This window comes from Patella vulgata, chromosome 9 (genome assembly GCF_932274485.2).
Source record: "Patella vulgata chromosome 9, xgPatVulg1.2, whole genome shotgun sequence".
NCBI lineage: Eukaryota > Metazoa > Mollusca > Gastropoda > Patellidae > Patella > Patella vulgata.
The window spans coordinates 5,004,183-5,028,601 of record NC_065887.2 but is presented as its reverse complement, the minus strand read 5'-3'; the positions used below and the strand labels follow the sequence as shown (position 1 = coordinate 5,028,601).

At 35.9% G+C, this 24,419-nt stretch overlaps 1 protein-coding gene and 1 long non-coding RNA gene across 2 annotated transcripts; one reads left to right on the top strand and one right to left on the bottom strand.

Moving 5' to 3' along the window:
* Window positions 1-1,445: 1,445 nt before the first annotated feature.
* On the top strand, window positions 1,446-9,876 carry LOC126832223 (uncharacterized). The gene is made up of 11 exons (XR_007684604.1): window positions 1,446-1,572; window positions 2,171-2,278; window positions 2,637-2,744; window positions 3,392-3,502; window positions 4,583-4,654; window positions 7,146-7,220; window positions 7,668-7,718; window positions 7,996-8,061; window positions 8,229-8,312; window positions 8,917-8,976; window positions 9,571-9,876. It is a non-coding gene; the product is annotated as an uncharacterized LOC126832223 (long non-coding RNA).
* A 133-nt stretch (window positions 9,877-10,009) lies between these two features.
* Window positions 10,010-13,862, bottom strand: LOC126832221 (nicotinamide N-methyltransferase). Its single transcript, XM_050562943.2, has 3 exons — window positions 13,660-13,862; window positions 12,087-12,291; window positions 10,010-11,350 (listed from the first exon to the last, which is right to left on the bottom strand). The coding sequence occupies exons 1-3, from the start codon at window positions 13,811-13,813 to the stop codon at window positions 10,927-10,929; spliced, it is 783 nt and encodes a 260-aa protein (XP_050418900.1). The 5' UTR covers window positions 13,814-13,862; the 3' UTR covers window positions 10,010-10,926.
* Window positions 13,863-24,419: the final 10,557 nt, after the last annotated feature.

Below are 24,419 nucleotides of genomic sequence, written 5' to 3'. Positions count from 1 at the left end.
CCCGCTAACATTCATCGAGCCCGTATGCAAATGGTGTGGCAATGGATTTTAATTACATACTGTTAACCACCCATTTATATTTTAATTACAATAAATCATATAGTTTATTCAGCTCGATAAGCAGGTGTTGGTAATTTATTCATAGTGGCGTCTGTACACACGTTGTTGTCCATAACGTCGTTGTAAAGGGAAACGTGATTCGTCGCCCAACCCTTCTCACCTCTAGTTTCCTAAATCCCACGTCTGTACTTTCGTTCACCAGCGAACACGCAAATGTCGATGTTGACATTTAGCCAGTTATCTAGCTTATCGAAGTCGGTTACGAACAGTTTGTGCATATACCTGTCTAATACTAGGCAGTGTTCGTTGATGTTGCACGTCGGACACGCAAGTACAGAACCCGGATGTAAAAATATTTTGATGCAGATGGTACCAGACTCTTCCATTTCGAGACCGGTTTTATGCTGTGTTCCATAGTATACACAAATCATATAGACTATATTCACTTAATGTAAAGCTGTAGCTAACAATCGTATTGATCTCTAACAACCCAACCGATATTTATACCATTATAGATTAGGAAGACAGATACAATTGAAATATTAACCAACTATACGTCATTTAATCAGTTTTTTACTGCTAGGGGATACTTTGCAGTCCATTATTCTACTGTTGTCTAGTAATCGTTTCAAATTAAATCCTGAAATATCCTCATTAAAGATACTTGAACACTTTTATATGTGAATCCCGAACAACGCGGTGAAAAACGAATAACAAACAGTTCGTTATTCGCTGCTTGAATAACAATTTGGATTGTTTTTCGTTTAAAAGTCGTTTTCCTGTGTTTTATGCTACTGGGGATACTTGGCATCCATAATTCTAGTGATGAGTAGCTGCATATTTGAATCTCGAATAACAAGTTGAATAATTAATAACGAGGTAGCGTAACCCACCTTGTTGTTCGTTATTGGTGAATAACGAAAAACGATTCAACTTCACACTGCCGTAATAGCTAAGACTTAATGACCGACATTTTAAGAAAGTAATTGCGGGAATAATAGAAAGGGAGATGCTAATTTTAGAAGATAATTTACTCAAGAACGACAGTACCAACGGACTAGGAACCGCTCATTAATTGTGAAGTCCATTCTGTTTCCTGCTAACTTAATCCCTCATTTATAAAATTTGATTATGATATGCAACATGACAGCCATTCGAATAAATTAATCAATTAAACATGTTCATAACTTAAATACATTGTTTATATTATTCTGTTTCCCCGAAGAGTTAATCAACCACATGTATTCAACTTGATTATAATATGCAGCATGATAGTCATGCCAATAAATTAAACAAAATCAATAATGTGCAATAGAACGCATGTGATTAGATATTTCTGTATAAAACAAACGATAAACTCCGTGTGCAACAGTCTAATTGTTTTACGTACTCTTGCGCTATAGTATAGTATAGTATAGTATAGTATTATCATGCGTGTTATTTTGTGTATTGCATTGATCTTAACCTCTGTTGTAAATGTCTACGGGGGGACGTGTGAATCCTGCTGCAAAAGTGAGCCATTTTTATTTTACGATATTGATTTTCTTTTTTCAAAGATTTGTTATTTTCTATTACACTGAAATATCTTCATCGACCCAAACAATATGGCGCTTGATATACTTTGTATATATTGTATTATACTAGACAAGATAATGTAAGAAATTTTAATCCCTTCAGGTGCCTGTAAGGTGGAATGTCCACCTATAATATATAGTATATTATAATATAATATCTAAAATGCTTTATCAAATTAAACACAACAGACCCTAAGGGACGTCCTTTGTGGACTGGGCAGTTCAGGGCCCTCAGACTAACTGGTGTCCTTGGGACGTGACAAGAAAAAAGAAACATGTTTGATTCACCATTCCCTCAATCCCACTCAGGCAATGGTATTTTTCAGTCGTCGCAAAGATTAAAGAACACGTTTCTATTTATTAACCGATTCCAAAATGATTTTATCGTGGTAAACAAATATTGTTACTACGGTAAAAATTGAACATTTTGTGACAATCTTTTACAAAAATTTACCATGTTATTAATGTGTAACTGTGTAATAATGGAATAGAAAAACTATCAAAGTTGTTACTTTGGTTAATATTGTTAATTCTAGTGTCAGCGTGTGACCCAAATCCCTGTAAAAATAATGGTACCTGTACACCACCCGAGAACAGTTACCACTGTAGTTGTGATCCTGGGTATGTAGGACAAAACTGTGACGGTAAGATACATTGTATATCAATAATTTCCTGAGAGAGAATGAGAGAGAGGGAGTAAAATGTTGATGAACTGATTGTATTTACAGCGAACTCTTTAGCGAAAGATTACAGATGAACGGTTCTGGATTGCAAACTGTGCATGTCATCGTTTTAATTTTCGAAAATGGTTTAGGAACTAAACCATGTGCATCTGTTCATCATTATGGTTACGAAGACGGATTCTTCATAATTCGGTGCAAGCAAAATCAAAGTAATATTACTCCAAAAATTAAATGTAGCGAAATGACTGCGAATAAGGGTGAATAATCATTCAGAGACACCAGCCAGCTTGTTCTATTATTTGTGCATATTTAATTCTAGTGAATGTGTGTCTACCTAACCCGTGTAAAAATAATGGCACGTGTTTACCAGTTGATAAGGGTTACATCTGTGATTGTGCTACAGGATATTTAGGAGAAAACTGTGACGGTAAGTTACGTACATTCGTTATTGTCATAATAATTTAGCCAGCCCTGATTGACCAGCCAACAAGCTTTTTTATGAACAAACCAAACCTGAAAGGACTCAAGATGCAGCCTTTTTTAACACCAGATTGAAATGAGAACTCGCCCATTACAACTGAATTTAATCTTTACATTTATGTAAATACTTTGTAACATTGTAATCATGGGACCATGTAATTATGCTCTAACAATGTATCGATTAATGTTTAAAGAGGTGCACATGAAATCGATAAAACTCGCATTTAATCGACCTTCTTTATAGTTACTAGTATATCTTTTAACAAGACGAAACATTGGGTATCCTCTCCTGGACCTAGATTGAGTGGCACCTTTTTATGTAAAGAACCTATAACGCAATAAGACCATGATTCAGAAAACTGAATTAGAAAATTTTGTTAGAAGTGGAGTTAATCTATAATGCGAGTATTTATAAATCTCAATGGGTACTTGTTGCATTCATTATTTTACTTAAATCCCTGGTAATTTCTAACTCGTTAAGAAATATCCATATTACATTATGCCACACTTAACAATTGGAATTATGATCACTCGCTGTCTCACATAATGATTATTAACATATCAGAGGTCTACATTTCTTAAATTTAATTCTAGTAAATCCCTGTACTATATACAACCCCTGTATAAATAATGGCAGGTGTTATCCATCAGAATTTGTTGTGAATTGTAGCTGTCCTCCTGGATTTATAGGAGAATTTTGTCAGGGTAAGCATATACTAACTTGTTCCCTTAGTAACTTGGATATATTTTGCACTGCTGCAAAAAAAATTAGTTTTATGATCACAGAGAAAAGCTAGGATGAATTTTATGTTTGCTCCACTGTCGCCTTTAGATGGATTAGGGGTCTAGTACAATTCGATCGCCTGGCTGTCCGTCACCTATTTTGAGCACAATAACCTTGTTTTTATAAATGAGACTTAATTCGATTAGCTTGATATTTATACACAGTGTTTATTTTTTTAAGACGAACAATAATATTGATTTTACAGATTTCAGATCATTACTATCAGAGATATATCCGATCTTTAGGTTTTCCTTACGAATCAGACGGAATCAATCTGTTGGTTTCTGTGATTTGTCGAGACATGGCCTGTTGTGTGGGCCTATTCGCACATTCACAAGACAAAGAATGCTATTGATTATCAATATATTCAAGTTTTCCTTTCGAATCGGAATGATCCAATCTGTTGATTTCTGTGATTTTTCGAGACATGACTGTTGTGTGGGCCTATTCGCCACATTTTACTGATTTAGAAAATTGCAGCACAACCACAATTACAGATGGCGAGGAAACACCATATTTACATTTTAACTATAATATATTTGATGCCATGTTGTCTTGAATTTCTCTTTAACATAACACTGGTAGTAGAGGGTAAGAACAGAAATCAGTTTTGCATGTTAACTATAATTTGATTAATGGAAGCCACGTTGTAGACGTCTATAAAACTAATTAAGTTGCTATTAGAAGTACAAAATATCAATTGATGCAATGACAGATGATTTAGTATCTGAACCTAACTATAGATTTAGACTTATCACAGGCGGTAACATATTAAAACAAATAAATATATTAGGAACAAAAAGGACACAATCTTATTATTTTAGATTGAATGTGAAATGTTTACGTGAGTCGTATCTCTCTATTGACTGTTCACTGTTCCAGATGGTGAGTCGAATGATCAGATGCTGCGATTAACATCCAGGGCACAATGATTTCTGAGTACGGGGAATATATCTCATTTGTTCATATTGTTAAAACAATATTGTAATATTTTGTTTCAGTGAGAAAATGTAACGTGGCAGAGTGTAAGGCTAGTGGGGGAGAGTGTACCCAACAAATATGTCATACCGATGGTAAGATACCTAGACTTATAAAACAATCCAGTTTTATATTATCCAAATAACACTGAAACAACTATAATGTTGTATACCACATGATACAATTATATGGAATTATAAGGTGGTATTTAATGATAATATTTAAATTCCATCATATAATTTGTGGATTGACTAGACATATTCCTTGGATTGCTTTGTCACATGTCACTTCATCATTTTATATAGCCACATGTTCATGTGGATGAATGTTGTCGTCGCCCCTACCAGTCTGTCCACCAGACCACATTTGATTGTGGACACTCTGTAGTTCACCACAGTAATCTGATTTTGACCAAACTTAAAACCAACAAGATCCCGATTCCTTTCGATATTGGCATGTATCGGGCAACATCTTCATGAATTATGACCCCTGATTGTACGAAGAATGACGTTTGTTTGTTTGAAACCTGTACTGTTTGTTTATATCCCATAGTTCCTTTCGAAATTCGCGCATATCGGACCGTAACATCCTTGATTATGACTACCGATTGGTCGCAAAATCGCGTTTTGTGGACCCCCTAGAGGTCACGATTTTTATCCGAATTAAAACAAAACGTTCGTATATATCAATGCTAGACGATAATAAAGGACGAGTACGAATTCCGGGAAAATTGTACCGAAACTGCTTGGTAAATTGGTAGCTCCTTGTACGCAAATAATGTATAAATATTTCATAAATGTATGTTTACATCCAAATCGCGCATATCGGACCACAACTGCCTGGATAATGCCTCTTAATTGTCCGACAAATCGTCTTTTTTAGCTTATGGGTGGCCTTAGAGGCCACAGTTGTTATCCGATTTTTATAAAACTTAAAATGTATGTTTATATAGCAAAGATCTTGGTACCGTTTGTTATTGTCGCATCTCGTACCGTACACTGTTAAAATAATTCTGTATTTTTACCTTTTTAAGCTGGGAGAAATGTTGCTATCATTATAACTGTATTTTAACATTGCATGTTATTTCACAGTCTGTAATGTAACTTTACCTCTAGTTATTATACATATAAGGTAAATTTACAAATATGTAAACAGAGTACATGTAAAATCAACATCAAGTTAATTTATACAAACCTGTAAAATCACCATGAAGTTATTATACATATAAGGTAAATTTACAAATATGTAAACAGAGTACATGTAAAATCAACATCAAGTTAATTCATACAAACCTGTAAAATCACCATCAAGTTAATTTATATAAATTGGTAAAATAATATTGTCTAATTATACCTCATTACAAATGGCAATATTTTCCAAGTTTATTTCTATTCCATGGGGGGGGGGGGGGGGTGGATGGCTGAATGGTTAGCGTGCGCGCGCTTTATCATAAAGCCTGTCATTGAGTCGACTGGAGTGGTTTCGAATCCCCGGTTGTACGTGACAAGGAGTAGGGTCGCCTGTCCAACCTCGTGGGTTTTCTCCGGGTCCTCCGGTTTCCTCCCACTGCTAAAGACCCCTACGCGCAAGCGAATTATTGAAATAAAATTAAACCATATGTTAGTCCCGAAATGACCTAGTTTGTGTCGAGTGGACGTTAAACCCCATTTCTCTCTCTCTCTCTCTCTCTCTCTCTCTCTCTCTCTATTCTATAGTGTAGATTTTACATATTATGTAAAATTACTAAAGGAAATGTGGCTGTCCCCGCTTTGCGAGGTTCGATCCTAGCGAACACAGAAAGATTTGGGGACCTTTCAGGCGAGCATGTAAAACAACATTAGACGGTGGAAAGAGTAGGTGCGATGACACGGTCCAAGCACACTTTGTCCACACAACACAATATATGGCATAGGATTATTAAGTGCATTCAGATTTTCAATAATCTGACTGACAGAACAGTAAATATATTGCACAAAATTCTATATGTATTCAAAGGGGGAATAACCGATGTGTCTTAACCCAGGGGGACAACTCCTAATCAAATACAGTAGACTTTTACATCTAGACAAAATTAGAATCCTAATACCATCCAGGGAGAATAACCGATGTGCCCACTATCTGACAGTAAATTTACAATTTGCTGCAAAAATAATATTTCAAATGGCATTTCTGTTAATACACAGCTCACATTTTGTAAACTGACATATGGTTGTAGTTCTATATTACGTTTGATGTACTTTTGTATAAGCCTTGTATTCATATGAATTTACACCGTTTTAAATGTAACTTAACACACCATGTGATCTGTTAAATCCCCCAATAGATTTTTGCTTTGCTTATAACGGTAAATATACATATAATTTTAACAAAGTGACATCCCGAATTATGGCCCCTTGTTATTCGTAAAATCGCTTTCTTGGCTTGTTCTTTGTCCATATCTTCCAACATGTGGGCATATCGTCCATGGCAGCCGCTTGATAATATTGCTGAATAGGTAAATAAGTACATGACTAAAACATAATTTGTCCTCAACTACAATATCTAATTTGTCAATCATCTATCCTGTAATTTGGTTGTATTTTTCAGCTACGAATTGTAGTGGTAAAGCCTGTAGTGCAGCTAATTTCGAACTGTGCATTGATGATACTTGTGTATTCACAGGTAAGTATAACATGTTACCTGTCTGTTCTGATTAATGTATACAATTTTATTACCGTAGCTCAGAATTGAATTGCTAACGTACTTACAACTTACAAACAGCTAACTATTTATAAACAGTTGAATTTAAACTCAAGTTCGAAAGATCAACAAATACAATAAATTTAATGAAAAGTATCACCATAACGCCAAACATAGAAATCTTGTTAAATCCTTGGTAAGAAATATGGAGCAATACGACAGTTAATTTTATAAAACTGCGATTTAATTAATTGCATTACAATTATTTCATGATAAAGTCTGACGAAAGGGCGTGTCCGTCGTTTGTATGTTGATCACATGTATGAACAGTTTTCAACACAATCCGTGAATTCCTGCATTATACAGTTATATAGCACATACAAAAGGACTACCGTTAATTTGGTGTTATATACATGTTTTATATTTCAGGTGCCTTCTGTGGGATGAAAGATGGCATATTTAACCTCTGTCCCCCTATAGGTATGTATGTTGTTTGTTTTACTAACTTACAAAATTATATAATTTGATAATATTTAGTTGAGCTACATTCATCGAACCAGTTCATGTTGGCATGTTAGGAATTATATGATCAAATGAATGACAATATACACTATGAAAACTTGACTGTTATCATCCATGTAACAACATAAAGAAAACTATATATAGCTATTTCCATGTTTAAACCTATCTATATCCATGTAAATAAACCGCATGTAATGTAATAACGCCCAGTATGCTAATAGTTCATTTGTTTCAGGTGATCAATGTGGGGATGGTCAGTTTTGTTCTGGTTATGATAAATGTGTAAATGACACGTGTCGAAGTAAGTATAATATAGATATATGTTAGTCATTTCTATTAGTAATACTGTTCTACTTCATCCTTCAACATTTAGTAACTTGGATGATTTGTCAAATGTTGTACTTTGTCTACTAGATCATTTTATCTGATGAAAGGACAGTTGTATATGGTAAATTATCTTTATTATAGATATAGTAGACTGTGAGACACTGACTGATGAAGTATGCCATGTCGGTGCTTTTTCTGGCACTTGTTCCGGTGGTGTTTGTCTCTGTAAATATGATTTATATTATAGACAGTGGGTCTTTTGTCATTTGTATATAAACCCTATGTATTTAGACAGTGGGTCATTTATATATATTATAGACAGTGGGTCGATCAGTTATACAAACCCGATATATTTATATATTTCAAAGATAGTATTTCTAGAAATCTGTAAATCTAATTCATTTCTATTTTTGTGTGATGTATATAACTGTTGGGGATATGATCATCATGTACAGACAGCCTGTTCAGAGCCTGTTTGTTGAGACTAACACTGTGAGGTCAATAATAAACATTATATAATAACACCGTTTTCTAATCAGAGTATTGGCCAATATTTGATCTTAGAAAAGGAGGTTGGGTGGCCGAGTGGTCTATCGCACAATTTTTTGATTATAATGCCTGATATCCATACAAGTAATAATTGATTTGCTCAACTATAACAACCGCCTGGTCGAAATAAAGCCTGCATTGTTAGTTCCGAAAGTACCTAATCATTCGTGTTTGAGGGGCTGTTATCACCCTCCCCCCTTCATCTGGATTGCACATAAGTGTTGATAGATAGTTTGATATTGGCGTGTGTAATATAATGATATATTAATTATATTTATAGTACCGTGTGACGACGACAAGACTTGTCAAGGTCTCTCATGTGTTGGTGGATCCTGTGCACGTAACTATTCTCTATTCTATTTATATATTACCCATCAATATTATATGATATGTATATATCACCCACCAGTATAACCTGATATGTATACATCACTAATCAATATGGCGTGATTTGTATATATAAGCATGTTTACCGTCTTTATTTAAATAAGTCAGAGAAGACTCGAGCCCCTCGGCATCATGACAACAAACAGCAAGTTATAACTTCACACATTCACCCAACAATTTTATTAATCATCTACCATGGTGTACTAAAGGTTTACACTATCTGTTTTTCACATATAGTAAACTCAAATCAGACATATTTTTAAACTACTTGATTCACTTTACGTAAATTTACAGCTAACAAACACGTAGTTTGAACTCTCCATCGATCTCTGCCGGTCAATGGCTGTCAGTTATTAGAGAAACGATAAATGTCTGATTTCTGTACACGGTTGTCAAACACCAGTTTCAATCAATTCAAATTTAATTGATTAACATTATAATGTAAAACATATTGCTTTTTCAACGAATCTTATACACGTTTTATGACTGGAGGGATTATGGCGGCTTGTTTATTGATAATATATAAACCATGTTTTGTATTTTGCAGTACCGAAATGTGGAGAATCATATTGTTCTTTGGAATCAAACTAATTGATGTTGTACAGAGAACAACTATTTATATATTCAATAGAATAAATTGTAATATGTAATAATAACCTATATTGTAATATTTAACATAAACTATATTGTAATATTTAACATAAACTATATTGTAATATTTAGACACTTCGTTAATTAATATATTTAACCACTGATATAAGGATTAATATAATAAACTATATTGTAATATTTAACATAAACTATATTGTAATATTTAACATAAACTATATTGTAATATTTAGACACTTCGTTAATTAATATATTTAACCACCGATATAAGGATTAATATAATAAACTATATTGTAATATTTAGACATTTCGTTAATTGATATATTTAACCACTGATATAAGAATTAATATAATAAACTATAATGTAATATTTAGACACTTCTTCAATTAAAAGCTGTTTAGTTCTTTCTTTATAAATTATAATTTGAAGCCAACACTATTTTCATCTTAACCAAGTTATTTAAATATAGATTATTCCATCCAAATATTAGTATTTTTTTGTATATAAATCGGAGAGTTCCTTCTTTTAAATCGTTTAATTATACTCTTCAAAAAGATTTTAGGGGATATTCAAAAACAATACAAAACTGCGGGTATGCACTGCTGTTTTTATTAGAGGTAACCAGTGTGTGTTAATTACAGGCCAATTGCCTACACATGAACATAAGCAATTCATATGGGCGGCTTATCTGACGGCCCCATTTCACTCGCAAATAGATACACTGTCAAAAGTGAAAATGGACGTTTTATATTTTTGTCTTAATGAGTAATTGGTCCACCAATACTCAGCCATTCAGCAATTCGTCGTGGCATGCTCTTAATCAACCGTCCAATCACGATATGGGGCAATCTGGCTCACTCCTCTTGCAGTACCACGGTTGACGGTTGACGTTGACGTCGACGAACACGTCTCCCGATCAAATCAAACGTAACCCACTAAAGCAAATATAGGCTAAACAGTCAAACTTATGCATGAACCGATAGGAAAGTAAACATTAATAGGATAAATCAGCAAGCGGCAGTTTTCAACAACCCTTCCTTCAAGTGTCAATTTTGACAATGAACCCCTCCCACGTGTTTGGCGCTATTGCGTGTCTCACATAGGTATTTGCATTTCAATATCCCCTACTTTTTTTAAGAGTATATATAATATATATAAAGGAATGTTCGAGTTAGGTTCCATCGCCGTGATTCGAGTAGATAGGGTAACCGATTGAGATTCTTTAATGCAATGCATAATAAAACCAGGGAGTGATAACTCTTCATTTCCTGGTAGTGTCTATGCTACTACCGATTAAGATTCCTTAATACAATGCATAACAAAAGCACCAACAAAATCAGAGTTTTCACTTTTGTTTGGTCGTGTCATAAGATTCCAGCTCTGTATTGAAAACCCGGCACCTTTCCAGCATGACTTCACCTCATCTTCACTAATATCCAATGAAAAGAATTTATGTTCCCCGACAAAATAGTATGTCCCCCCCAATACATTAGCGATAACCAAATGTCCGCCAATTTTAAGAAACTTTGATATTTTCTTGGCAATTTTTCCGTACGTTTCTACATCAGGAGCTGCAGCGTCAATACACAGACTTGTTGTGATGACGTCAAATAAGGGGAAGTAACTTCCTCCAAATATATCTTCTTGTAGCAGATCACAATGAAATATTCCACAGACTTTGGCTTTCAATTCATCAGAAACATTTGTCCAGGGTTGACTGAAAGAGATGAAAGTTTTGTTTTATTTACTTCTTGTCTCTAGTATGGCATCGCAAACCACCCAAAAAATAATAACAACAATTCTTAATTTATATAGCTTATACTGGCCGATGCAAAATTCAAGCCATTTCCGGTTTCCATGGATACAATTTAAAGGCTGTTCGCTATTCATAAGTGGAAGTTAATCTTTTTGTTTTCAATAGGGAGGCAGGCCATCATTAAATGTTTTTTAACACTACTCGATAGTAACAATGGAGAGAAAAGGAGGATTTCGGGCTGTAACGCATGTGCCGAATGACAGCTGAAACATCTGTCTAGTCGTTCGGATGGGACAAAAAACCGAGGTCCCGTGTACACATTTATGTGCAAGTAAATTATCTATTGGCGTGCACGTAAAAGATCCCTCGGCAGTAAATAATCTACTCGTTTTTACTGGACCACCCGATATATCAAATCAAGTTATTGTCGCGATTATCATGTCACCTTCCCCGTGAAAAATTGGATGGTCGAACGGTTTAACGTGTTTGCGTTAGATCATGGGGTCTGTCATTGAGTCAAGTGGCATGGTCTCGATTCCCCGCTTGCACGTGACAAGGAATATGGTCGCCTTTAAAGTCTTGAAGTTTCCCCCTACAGATAAAGTCCCATACGCGCTAGCCAGTTATTGAAATAAAATTGAACCATATGAAATGACCTAGTTTGTGTGTGTGTGTGTCTCTCTCTTTCTTTTCCTACCTTTTATCGCTGAACTTTGCCAAAAATTCAAAAATACTGGAAAAATCTTGTATACCAGATCCAAACAAAGCATCGTGTAGATATTTTCTATTAACCGTTGATAAATCTGTTAGGTATATATTTTGAACAAACGGTACTGCAGGAATCACAGAATGAGGAACAGGACCAGTTCCAATGTCCAATAGTCGCACACCGTTCACATTACCTGAAGATTTCAATACAAACTGTAACCCCTTCCGGTGCATTCCCACTTCGATAAGCATTATAATATAATATAGGGTGCCAGATAATGAAACATAGTCCTAGGACAGCTAAGTCATCCGTATGGGTGTATGAAATTAAAGAAGCTTTTCGCTCCCCCCAAAATAATAGTCCGCTCAGACGTGCAAGTTAAACTGATTAAAGAAAATGGCGATCGTAAAACTAGTTTAATTTCCACGTCCTCCGTCCTGCATCACTGACAAGGGAAAATCTTGATGAACTTTCTCGGCCAATGCAGGGATCGAAACGTATCAAGGTTAATATAGGTGAAGAGTTGAACCGAAAAACATGGTCAGACAACCTCATTGCTGGTATACGAATTTTGTTTTTGCAAGAACAGTCAGTAAAACAGTAAGAGCTAAGGGGGGGGGGGGAGTTCATTTACGTATACGCAAATCAGGGCGGATCCAGGAATTTTTGCCGGAGGGGGTGGCCTGGTACCCATGACAATGTATCTTCGGGAGGTGAGGTGGGGGTAAGGCGGGAGCTGTTTAAAGAGAGAACTCCAATACCCCGTTTGACGTCAATTTTTATTATGGATTAATACAATGACATTGTGATTCAATTTCATTGATTCAAAGCATTAATTGTGATATCACATATACCTATATGAACTCAGACTAGTAATTATTTGCCCATTGACTTCAATGTTAAATGGCTGTAACATCACCGGCTGTAGCTTTTTGCTCAACATTCCGTTGGTTCCAATCTTTATAGGCACAATGGGGACCACATTTAGCAATAACCTCATCATAAATTTGTAGGGGGTTGACCGTTTAGATTTATTGTTACGGGGATTGATGTTGACTGGGGTGAAATTCTCACTTCCGACACAATGATTGCTCTGCAGAAAGACACTTTACACCCCCTATCCCTCCGCTGTAATATCATCAGTATTACCCAAAACTGCTATGAAATTGCAAATTTTATCCCTTTTCTCCAATTTTAGACCAAAATACCAATTCAAAAATGCAGGAAGAGGGGAGAAAAAATAAGTAAAAAAATGACTATTTATAACTCGCACTACATTCGTCCATCATGAAATAAGGGAAAATAATTACTAGTCTTAGTCCATATCGCGCTTTGAAGGCCCATCCCATCCCACCATCTGACGATAAAGGATAAAGACACGACCGTGACACTTTTCTGATAAAAACTGTTGTTTTACAAATTTTTGTATGCAGCTGAGCCCCCCACCCCCTTCCCGGATACGCGCCTGGCCAATATCGGAACGACTAGATACTGTTCATTACAAACCGTGTTCGGTGGGAGCGATAACACAATTTACAAACCGTATTTTAAGTGACATTACCTGTTTTAAAGACATCGTGTAGACCTTTTAATATAAATGGCATTAATCCACCTTCGATTGTATCATCTAAAACAGTATAATATGATTTAATAAAAATATCAGGATCAAAGTGTGTATTGTAATCTTCATCTCTCAGTAGCCTGCTTTCCGCCATTGTAGTTGGTTGACTGTGACCTCTAAAGCCCTAAACATGCGACTGAACATTGACAGCTGGTCATCCGTAACGCATCAACATCATTAACCTCCTTTTACATCTAAACATCAACGAATAGATTAACCGTGTTTTGCACATTACCCCGTGATTGTATATATATTAAGTCAAACACCGTTTTATTTCACTGAATATACACAGACGCAGCATAATGATTTAATATTTACAAATACATTGGCAATAACGCATTAGCTCCGACTCGACTAATGAAGACGGGCATACGTCACCCAGTTTGCTATGAGGGTCATTTTCCCCGGACAGCGGCACTACAACCTGAAATGAAATGAAATGGGGGTTTAACGTCCTACTGTTCTGCTCCTAACCTGGGCTAATGAAGACGGGCATACGCCATGCAGTGTGCTATGAGGGAAATTTTGCCCGGGCAGCGGCACTATCGCCTACTCTTATATCGAATTCCAACTGCCAAGGGATCTTTTACGTGCATTCCAATATATACACGGGACCTCGGTTTTTCGTCTCATCCGAAGGACTAGACAGCTGTCATTGTCAGGCCCTCCCTCCTGCATCACTGACAAGGGGGAACCACGCCGGAAAATCTGGATGAACTTTCTCGGCCAATGCAGGGATCGAACACCCGACCTCCAGGCTAGCGAGCCAGCGCCTTACCCACTTAGCCAGGCACTACAACCTACTCTTAGACATAATCCCAACTGCCAAGGGATCTTTTACTTTTAAGCCAATGTGCAGACGGGACATCGGTGTTTCATCCCATTCGAACGACTACACAGTGTCCGTTGCCACTCCCTTCGTTCCTCACCACTGACCAGGGGGGGGGGAGGCTGGAAAATCTCGATGAACTTTCTCGACCAACACTGGGGTCGAACACGGGACCTCTATGTTAGCAAGCCTAGGTCGCACTCCCTGAGCCACCGTGGTTCCATTTCATATATGAACATTTCGACATGATATCTCCTTATGTATGTCATATGAACTTTGTTTTGAGTCATTTAGACTAGTTTTAACGTGGCGTCTTAAAAACATTTTGTGTTTCACATTCCACTTTTCCCTTGGTACAGATTGTATTATGATCAGTGGACAAGGGGGTTGTTATGGCTACCACACAAGTGTGTCGCCTAGTGTAGATATTAGGGTATTTTCACTGCGGTAAAGGTACAGCAGGGTGTCGCAAAACGCAAAATATAAACGCGCCATATAAATGTATAAATATTTCTATTTCCATGAGTACCACATTGTAGTAAGATTTGACGCATCGGCTATCACAGTATTTACGTCAGGTTTGCTTAGCATTTTACGGTAACACTTATCCTGTGTCACAGCCCCAAATCCTTTAAAGATACATTATGAAAGATTTAGATAAAGCGCTGACCATTCGTGCTATAATAGCTCAAAAATAAATAGGCAGTGGCTATTTGCCACATGTGGTAAGCAAGAATGTCAAAATAGCCCTGCGGCTACAGACCACAATTATTAACCGATTTCAATGAAACTTACAGATTATAATAACATTAATAATATCTCAAAATAGCCAAAATTTCGGCCACTTCCGGTTAGCGGTTTCCGAGATATCAGGTTACCACACATTTTATGTGGCACGGCTACAGACCACAATTATCAACCGATTTCAATGAAACGTACAGCTTATAATAACATTAATGATATCTCAAACTAGCCAAAATTTCGGCCACTTCCAGTTAGCGGTTTCCGAGATATCAGGTTACCACACATTTCATGTGGCACGGCTACAGACCACAATTATCAACTGATTTTAATGAAACTTACAGATTATTATAACATTAGTAATATCTCAAACTAGCCAAAATTTCGGCCACTTCCGGTTAGCGGTTTCGGAGATATCAGGCTACCACACAATTCATGTGGCACGGCTACAGACCACAATTATCAACCGATTTCAATGAAACTTACAGATTATAATAACATTAATAATATCTCAGCATAGCCAAAATTTCGGCCACTTCCGGTTAGCGGTTTCGGAGATATCAGGTTACCACACAATTCATGTGGCACGGCTACAGACCACAATTATCAACCGATTTCAATGAAACTTACAGATTATAATAACATTAATAATATCTCAAAATAGCCAAAATTTCGGCCACTTCCGGTTAGCGGTTTCCGAGATATCAGGTTACCACACATTTCATGTGGCACGGCTACAGACCCCAATTATCAACCGATTTCAATGAAACTTGCAGATTATAATAACATTAATAATATCTCAAACTAGCCAAAATTTCGGCCACTTCCGGTTAGCGGTTTCGGAGATATCAGGTTACCACACAATTCATGTGGCACGGCTACAGACCACAATTATCAACCGATTTCAATGAAACTTACAGATTATAATAAGAGTCTTAATATCTCAAACTAGCCAAAATTTCGGCCACTTCCGGTTAGCGGTTTCCGAGATATCAGGTTACCACATATTTCATGTGGCACGGCTACAGACCACAATTATCAACCGAGTTCAATGAAACTTACAGATTATAATAACATTAATAATATCTCAAACTAGCCAAAATTTCGGCCCCTTCCGGTTAGCGGTTTCTGAGATATCAGGTTACCACACATTTCATGTGGCACGGCTACAGACCACAATTATCAACCGATTTCAATAAAACTTAAAGATTATAATAACATTAATAATATCTCAAACTAGCCAAAATTTCGGCCACTTCCGGTTAGCGGTTTTCGACATATCAGGTTACCACACATTTCATGTGGCACGGCTACAGACCACAATTATCAACCGATTTCATTGAAACTTTAAGATTATAATAACGTTAATAATATCTCCAACTAGCCAAAATTTCGGCCACTTCCGGTTAGCGGTTTCTAAAAAATCAGGTTACCACACATTTCATGTGTCACGGCTACAGACCCCAATTATCAACTGATTTCAATTAAACTTACAGATTATAAAAACATTAATAATATCTCAAACTAGCCAAAATTTCGGCCACTTCCGGTTAGCGGTTTCGGATATATCAGGTTACCACACATTTCACGTGGCACGGCTACAGACCACAATTATCCACTGATTTCAATTAAACTTAAAGATTTTAATAACATTAATAATATCTCAATTTAGCCAAAATTTTGGCCACTTCCGGTTAGCGGTTTCCGAGATATCAGGTTACCACACATTTTATGTGGCACGGCTACAGACCACAATTATCAAACGATTTCAATGAAACTTACAGATTATAATAACAATAATAATATCTCAAACTAGCCAAAATTTCCGAGATATCAGGTTACCACACATTTCATGTGGCACGGCTACAGACCACAATTACCAACAGATTTTAATGAAATAATATCTCAATTTAGCCAAAATTTAATTTCAATTAAACTTACAGATTATAAAAACAATAATAATATCTCAAACTAGTCTGGCACGGCTACAGACCACAATTATGTACCGATTGCAATGAAACTTACAGATTATAATAACAATAATAATATCTCAAACTAGCCAAAATTTCGGCCACTTCCGGTTAGCGGTTTCCGAGATATCAGGTTACCACACATTTTATGTGGCACGGCTACAGACCACAATTATCAAACGATTTCAATGAAATTTACAGATTATAATAACATTAATAATATCTCAATTTAGCCAAAATTTAATTTCAATTAAACTTACAGATTATAAAAACAATAATAATATCTCAAACTAGCCAAAATTTCGGCCACTTCAGTTTAGCGGTTTCGGAGATATCAGGTTACCACACATTTCATGTGGCACGGCTACAGACCACAATTATCCACCGATTTCAATTAAACTTACAGATTATAATAACATTAATAATATCTCAAACTAGCCAAAATATCGGCCACTTCCGGTTAGCGGTTTCCGAGATATCAGGTTACCACACATTTCATGTGGCACGGCTACAGACCACAATTATCAACTGATTTCAATAAAACTTAAAGATTATAATAACATTTATAATATCTCAAACTAGCCAAAATTTCGGCCACTTCCGGTTAGCGGTTTCCGAGATATCAGGTTACCACACATTTCATGTGGCACGGCTACAGACCACAATTATCAAACGATTTCAATGAAACTTACAGATTATAATAACATTAATAATATCTCAAATTAGCCAAAATTTTGGCCACTTCCGGTTAGCCGTTTCCAAGATATCAGGTTACCACACATTTCATGTGGCACGGCTACAGACCACAATTATCAACCGATTTCAATGAAACTTAAAGATTATAATGACGTTAATAATATCTCAAACTAGCCAAAATTTCGGCCACTTCCGGTTAGCGGTTTCGGAGATATCAGGTTACCACACATTTCATGTGGCACGGCTACAGACCATGTGGCACGGCTACAGACCATAATTATCAACCGATTTCAATGAAACTTACAGATTATAATAAGAGTATTAAGAGCTCAAATTAGCCAAAATTTCGGCCACTTCCGGTTAGCGGTTTCCGAGATATCAGGTTACCACACATTTCATGTGGCACGGCTACAGACCATAATTATCAACCGATTTCAATGAAACTTACAGATTACAATAAGAGTATTAATATCTCAAACTAGTCAAAATTTCATGTGGCACGGCTACAGACCACATTTATATACCGATTTCAATGAAACTTACAGATTATAATAAGAGTATTAATATCTCAAAATAGCCAAAATTTCGGCCACTTCCGGTTAGCGGTTTCCGAGATATTAGGTTACCAAACATTTCCTGTGGCACGGCTACAGACCACAATTATGTACCGATTGCAATGAAACTTACAGATTATAATAACAATAATAATATCTCAAACTAGCCAAAATTTCGGCCACTTCCGGTTAGCGGTTTCCGAGATATCAGGTTACCACACATTTCATGTGGCACGGCTACAGACCATAATTATCAACCGATTTCAATGAAACTTACAGATTATAATAACAATAATAATATCTCAAACTAGCCAAAATTTCCGAGATATCAGGTTACCACACATTTCATGTGGCACGGCTACAGACCACAATTACCAACAGATTTTAATGAAACGTGCCGATTGTAATAGTATTAATAATATCTCAAGTTGGCCACTTCCTGTTAGCGGTTTCCAGTACCCTACACCTGGCTCGCAAACCTAAGCAGATTCCATTACCCTACATCTAGCTAGATGCAGGATATCGGAATCTGCCGAGGTTTGCCGAGTGATAACGGACGTCATTGTTGGTCACGTTTCCTTGACGTCATTTTAATGTCCATGGAAACAGTTGTTTATTGCAATCTGTGAAACATATTTTTTATTGGTCAATAGTCAGAATGCTTCAGTGTTGTCATAGATTCATGACGTCATTAGAGTAAATCTTTAGATCGAGTTAATTTAAATTTCAATCACTTCTTCTAAATCACTTGAAGAGCAGGGTTTTTTGGTTAACGAAAGGATTAGCTTTACTCTTAGAATTCGTTCATACATAGTAAATTAATTTTAGCATTGGCTTCCAATCATTTCATCTAAGTAATTGGTTTGTAAGATTAATCGAAGGATTTCTCTTTAAACTAGTTAAAACTTGCAAATTCATTTTTGTTATATTATTCAACGGTTTGTAAGATTAAGCAAAGGTCTGTACAATTAATAAAATGGTTTCTCTGTGAATTTGTTCAAAAACTGTGAATTCATTTAAGCATATTATAAATCATTTCATTTAAGCACACTCTAAAAACTGGTCTGTAAAATTAATAAAGGGTTACTCTGTGAAACGGGGTTGTTAAATTATTCAAAGGATTACTCTTTGAATTTGTTCATTTTAGCATAGCATTCATTTCATTGAAGCACACTCTAAAACGGGGTTGTTACACCGTGAATTTATTTTAGCATACCAACCATTTCATTTTATTCGAAGGATTATTTTGCCATACCAAGCATTTCATTTTTTTCGAAGGATTATTTTGCCATACCAAGCATTTCATTTTATTCGAAGGATTATTCTCTGATTATTTAACATACCAAGTTTAAAACCAAGTATTTCATTGTATTCGAAAGATTTTTTTGGCATACCAACCATTTCATTTTATTCGAAGGATTACTCTCTGATTTTTTATACACCGAAAACAGGTTTGTTAATTAAGAAAAGGTCTAAAATTATTAAAAGGATTTCTCTTTGAATTGGTTCTAATACTGTGTGTTTATTTTAGCATAACATTCATTTTATTTAAGCACACTCTAAAAACTGGTTTGTTATATTATTCAAAGGATTACTCTTTGAATTTGTTCTAACACCGTGCGTTTTAGCGTAGCATTCATTTCATTGATACACACTCTAAAACGGGGTTTGTTACACCGTGAATTGATTTTAGGATACCAACCATTTCATTTTATTAGAACGATTATTTTGCCATACCAACCATTTCACTTTAGCATACCAAGTTCAAAACCAACCATTTTATTTTATTCGAAGGATTATTTTGCCATACCAACCATTTCATTTTATTCGAAGGATTACTCTCTGATTATTTAGCATACCAAGTTCAAAACCAAGCATTTCATTTTATTCGAAGGATTATTTTGCCATACCAACCATTTCATTTTATTTGAAGGATTACTCTCTGATTATTTACACACCGAAAACAGGTTTGTAAATTAAGCACACTCTAAAAACTGGTTTGTTATATTACTCAAAGGATTACTCTTTAAATTTGTTTATACCGAAAAAAGGTTTGTAAGATTAAGCAGGTTTGAATTACAAAAGTATTACTCTGTAAAACAGGTTTGCTATATTATCAGCGAATTTATTCAAACATTGTACATTCATTTTAGTATGCCAATCATTTCATGTAAGTACACTATAAAAACAGATTTGTTATATTAATAAAAGGATTACGTATTTGTTCATAATTAATAAGTTCATTTTACTGGAGAATATAGCCGCAAAGCTGTAAACAATGACTAATAGAGGTGAGATCGAAGAAAAGTTATCAAGGGGTACAGAATTTTCTGCTTGGGAAGAAATAAAAGCGTGCTTGGAAACACTGAAATCGTTTGGTATAGTTTATTCAATACACAGAGGTGACAAGCTCATGTTCGATAGTCCTTGTATATACAGTCATGTAGAACTTAGATGCAAATTTGGCATACGAATGCGGTCTAAGATCTTATATAGATCGCATCAAAAATATTACGGTGCCCTGCAATGTAATTCTCGAATTTGCATTAGGTATAACAAACTAACCTCAAAACTTAGAATTGTTCATTCATCCTTTGACCACACAGACAAGGACGGCATCGCACACACAATTAACGAGGAGACAGCTGGTCATATTCCAGAATTAAGACGACTGGATAATACCCAAAAGGGATTTATAGATTCCATTGATTCGCTAGGGGTTCCAAGTCAAAAAATCGCCCACACTCTTCGTAAAAGAGCTGCGGAGAAAGGGGAACAATCTTTCATAACATCAAAAGACATTCGCAATTATATTTCAAAGTCTAAATCAGTCAGTGGGGTTTCCGAGGCTCAAAGGGTTATAACTGTTTTAGAAAAACAAAGAAAACAAGGAGCCATTATTGATTATCATGTTGATCAAAACTCTAACGAGCTTCAGCACGTATTTTTTCAGTCCAGACAAATGCAGGAATCCGCAAGTTTATTTAGCAGTGTTCTGCTTTTAGATGGTACGTATCGCTTAAGCAATTCGGGGTATGTTTTATATATTTGGCTTGGCATTGACAACACTTTGCGTGGACGAATGCTGGCATGGTCCCTCATTTCTCACGAAAATGTTAAAAATGTTACACAAGCTATTCTGACTTTTTTCAAACACAACCCCCAGTGTACCCAGGATACAAAATCAATTATAGTAGACAAATCATTTGTAGAATTATCCTCTTTACATATATTTTCTGACAAAATACCAAATGTAGATATACTGTTATGTGCTGTTCATACACTTCGAAATTTTGACAAATTGGTCAACAATATGACCTGGTCAGGCGATGAAAATAAAAAACTTGTTTCGACTGATCTCGATGACATTATTGAATACTTTGATAAAGAAGACTGCCATAGCCTTAAGTCTGACACACAAAAAAACAAAACAGCAAAAAACCACCATCAGACTATTCGTCAATCAACAAGATCAATTCTCCATAGAATGTTATATACTTCAAATAAAGGGACATTTTCTGATTTGTATAGCAAATTACTTAATTGTCCTTATCTCCCAGGTAAGTTTTTAGATGACTTTAGGGCTAACTGGGGGGATTGTAAAGAACTCTGGGCTAAATGTTTTAGAACGAACATCCATAATCTATTGATAGACGATAACAATAGACTAGAGGCATTAAATATGAGAATTAAAAAATCTGTTACGTCTTTGTATACGTCTCTTGATAATGTCGTATCAAATCTTTTAACTTTCGAGGAAACCCACTATGCCATAGTTAATGAAATGAATTTTAAAAACATAATGAAACCTAGAGTTCCAAAAACATCTGATATTCCCGATCTAGGATGTATATATTCTATATGCACCGAAGAGGCCATCGTTTTCCTTGAGGAGGAATTTAAAAATGCTAAATCGCTGAAACTTTCTAAACGAGACGAAAGCTCGCTTTTATGGGCGGTTCGCTGCGGTTCTAACGTATACACAACGGGTTTGAAAAAATGTGCGTGTTCCTTTTTTCAACATTTATTTTTACCCTGTAGTCATCTAATGGCAGTACATCAGAAGGAAGGGTATCCTGCTGTGGCACCCGACGATATACCAAACAGATGGCTATGCAAACCTGTAATACAATTTTCTCGAAAAACAAAATACAACGATACTCATAAATGCAAACCAGGTTCTGGAGAGGAAGTACTGGATGATTCTGGGCATGACGTACTGGGCGATTCAGGGCATGACGTACTGGGCGATTCAGGGCATGACGTATTGGCCGATTCTGGACATGACGTACTGAACGATTCTGCGCATGACATACTTTGCGATTTTGATTTACCTGTTGACATCGATATTAAAGCTGTAGATAATTGTAAAGGAATACTAAATTCAGAGAATAACAAATATTCTATAACAAATCAAAAAAATGCATCAGACACCAAAACAAAATTAGAAGCATCAGAAAAATACAATAAAACAATGGCCATCTCTAAACAAATAGCACAACATTTATCGCTTGTTTCGAATGAAGAATTCCACATAAAATTTAATGTACTAAAACACTTATGCGAGTCTTGGTCCTTAGATTTTAGGGAAACAAAACGCAGGCGCATGTCTTCCGAAACACATCTTCCCCAAAACGACATTCCAATAAATAGTATAAACACCAAAACACAACCGGAAGAAATAATAATCTCGAGGAATAAAAAGGTGTTGGGTAGACCAAAAGGTTCTCGAAATAAGCAAAAATCTGTTACAATAAAGGCATCCCCAAAGAGAGCAAGGATACCTTTAAGTCAGCAAGTAAAACAAATTAATGACCTCATGATTAAGGAGGTGTCTGATTCTGATCAGAAATTGTCGGAAAATACAATTGATCATTTTCAAAATATGATCAAAACGACATATCCGCAAGCGCATGGGTTGGAACCAATAAATAAAGCGGACAATCTTGATTACTCTCGGCACAGAGGAGTTTTCACCCAAATAATTCCTTTACCTGACAATCTGTATGTTGTATTGTTTGGTGACAGTGACAAATCTGAATGTCACATATACGCATCATTTGCTCTTAATATACAATCAAATCCTGAAATTTTAAAGAACCCTACTAGAATAGATTCACAGACTTGGTCTCTCATTATGCAAGTAACTTCTCTAATGGAAATCGAAATGACGGTAGGGAAGTCCGTGGAGCTGTTCATTCATGATTCCAACATTACGCATAAAAATAACTCGGGCATTATTGCAATTGCAACAGCAATAGAACTATGTAGAACAGGAAGTCGGAATATGCGCAGCTTTAAAGTAGACGCCAGTCAAAACATCTTGCGAAATGCATTTTAGAAAATGCAATAAGCCAATGTCCAAGTTCAGTAAAAATTATGCATAATGATTACATAACAATGGATCTGCAAGTATACTGCTATTGCAGAAAACCGGAAGTGGCTTTAGACATTTTTTCGACATCTCCGGAAACAATGGTAGAATGTCAAAAATGTCTGGAATGGTTCCACCAAACATGCATTGTCCATTCTGGCATAGATGATTTACATACTTTTACATGTAAGAAGTGCAACAATACCATGTCAGATAAGGAAAGGTTTGAGATATTTTTGCAGCGACACAAACCAGTCCCTCGCCCAATACTGCTGTCATCCGAAATAGAGCATGTAGATCCGCTAGATCTAATATCCTATATGGAAGTTGACAGAAATGTCGTACAGAAAGACAAAATGTCACTTCCCATATTAACAGAATCAATAAGGAAAGAAGGTATAAAAGAGCCACTTGAATTGGCAATAAAAAGGTATTCCTGTGATAATATTATCAGGGGTACAGCCTTTTTATACGAAGGGAATACGCGTTTGGCGGCAGCCATCAATCTGGGCCTCCATTGGGTACCATTAAAAACT

What these genes read in the sequence shown, in the direction of transcription:
- LOC126832221 (XM_050562943.2), bottom strand. Translation starts at nt 13,813, where the DNA reads ATGGCGGAAAGCAGGCTACTGAGAGATGAAGATTACAATACACACTTT. An exon ending in ACACGATGTCTTTAAAACAG is followed by an intron (nt 12,292 to 13,659) that starts GTAATGTCACTT and finishes TGAAATCTTCAG; the next exon opens with GTAATGTGAACGGTGTGCGA. An exon ending in GCAAAGTTCAGCGATAAAAG is followed by an intron (nt 11,351 to 12,086) that starts GTAGGAAAAGAA and finishes CATCTCTTTCAG; the next exon opens with TCAACCCTGGACAAATGTTT.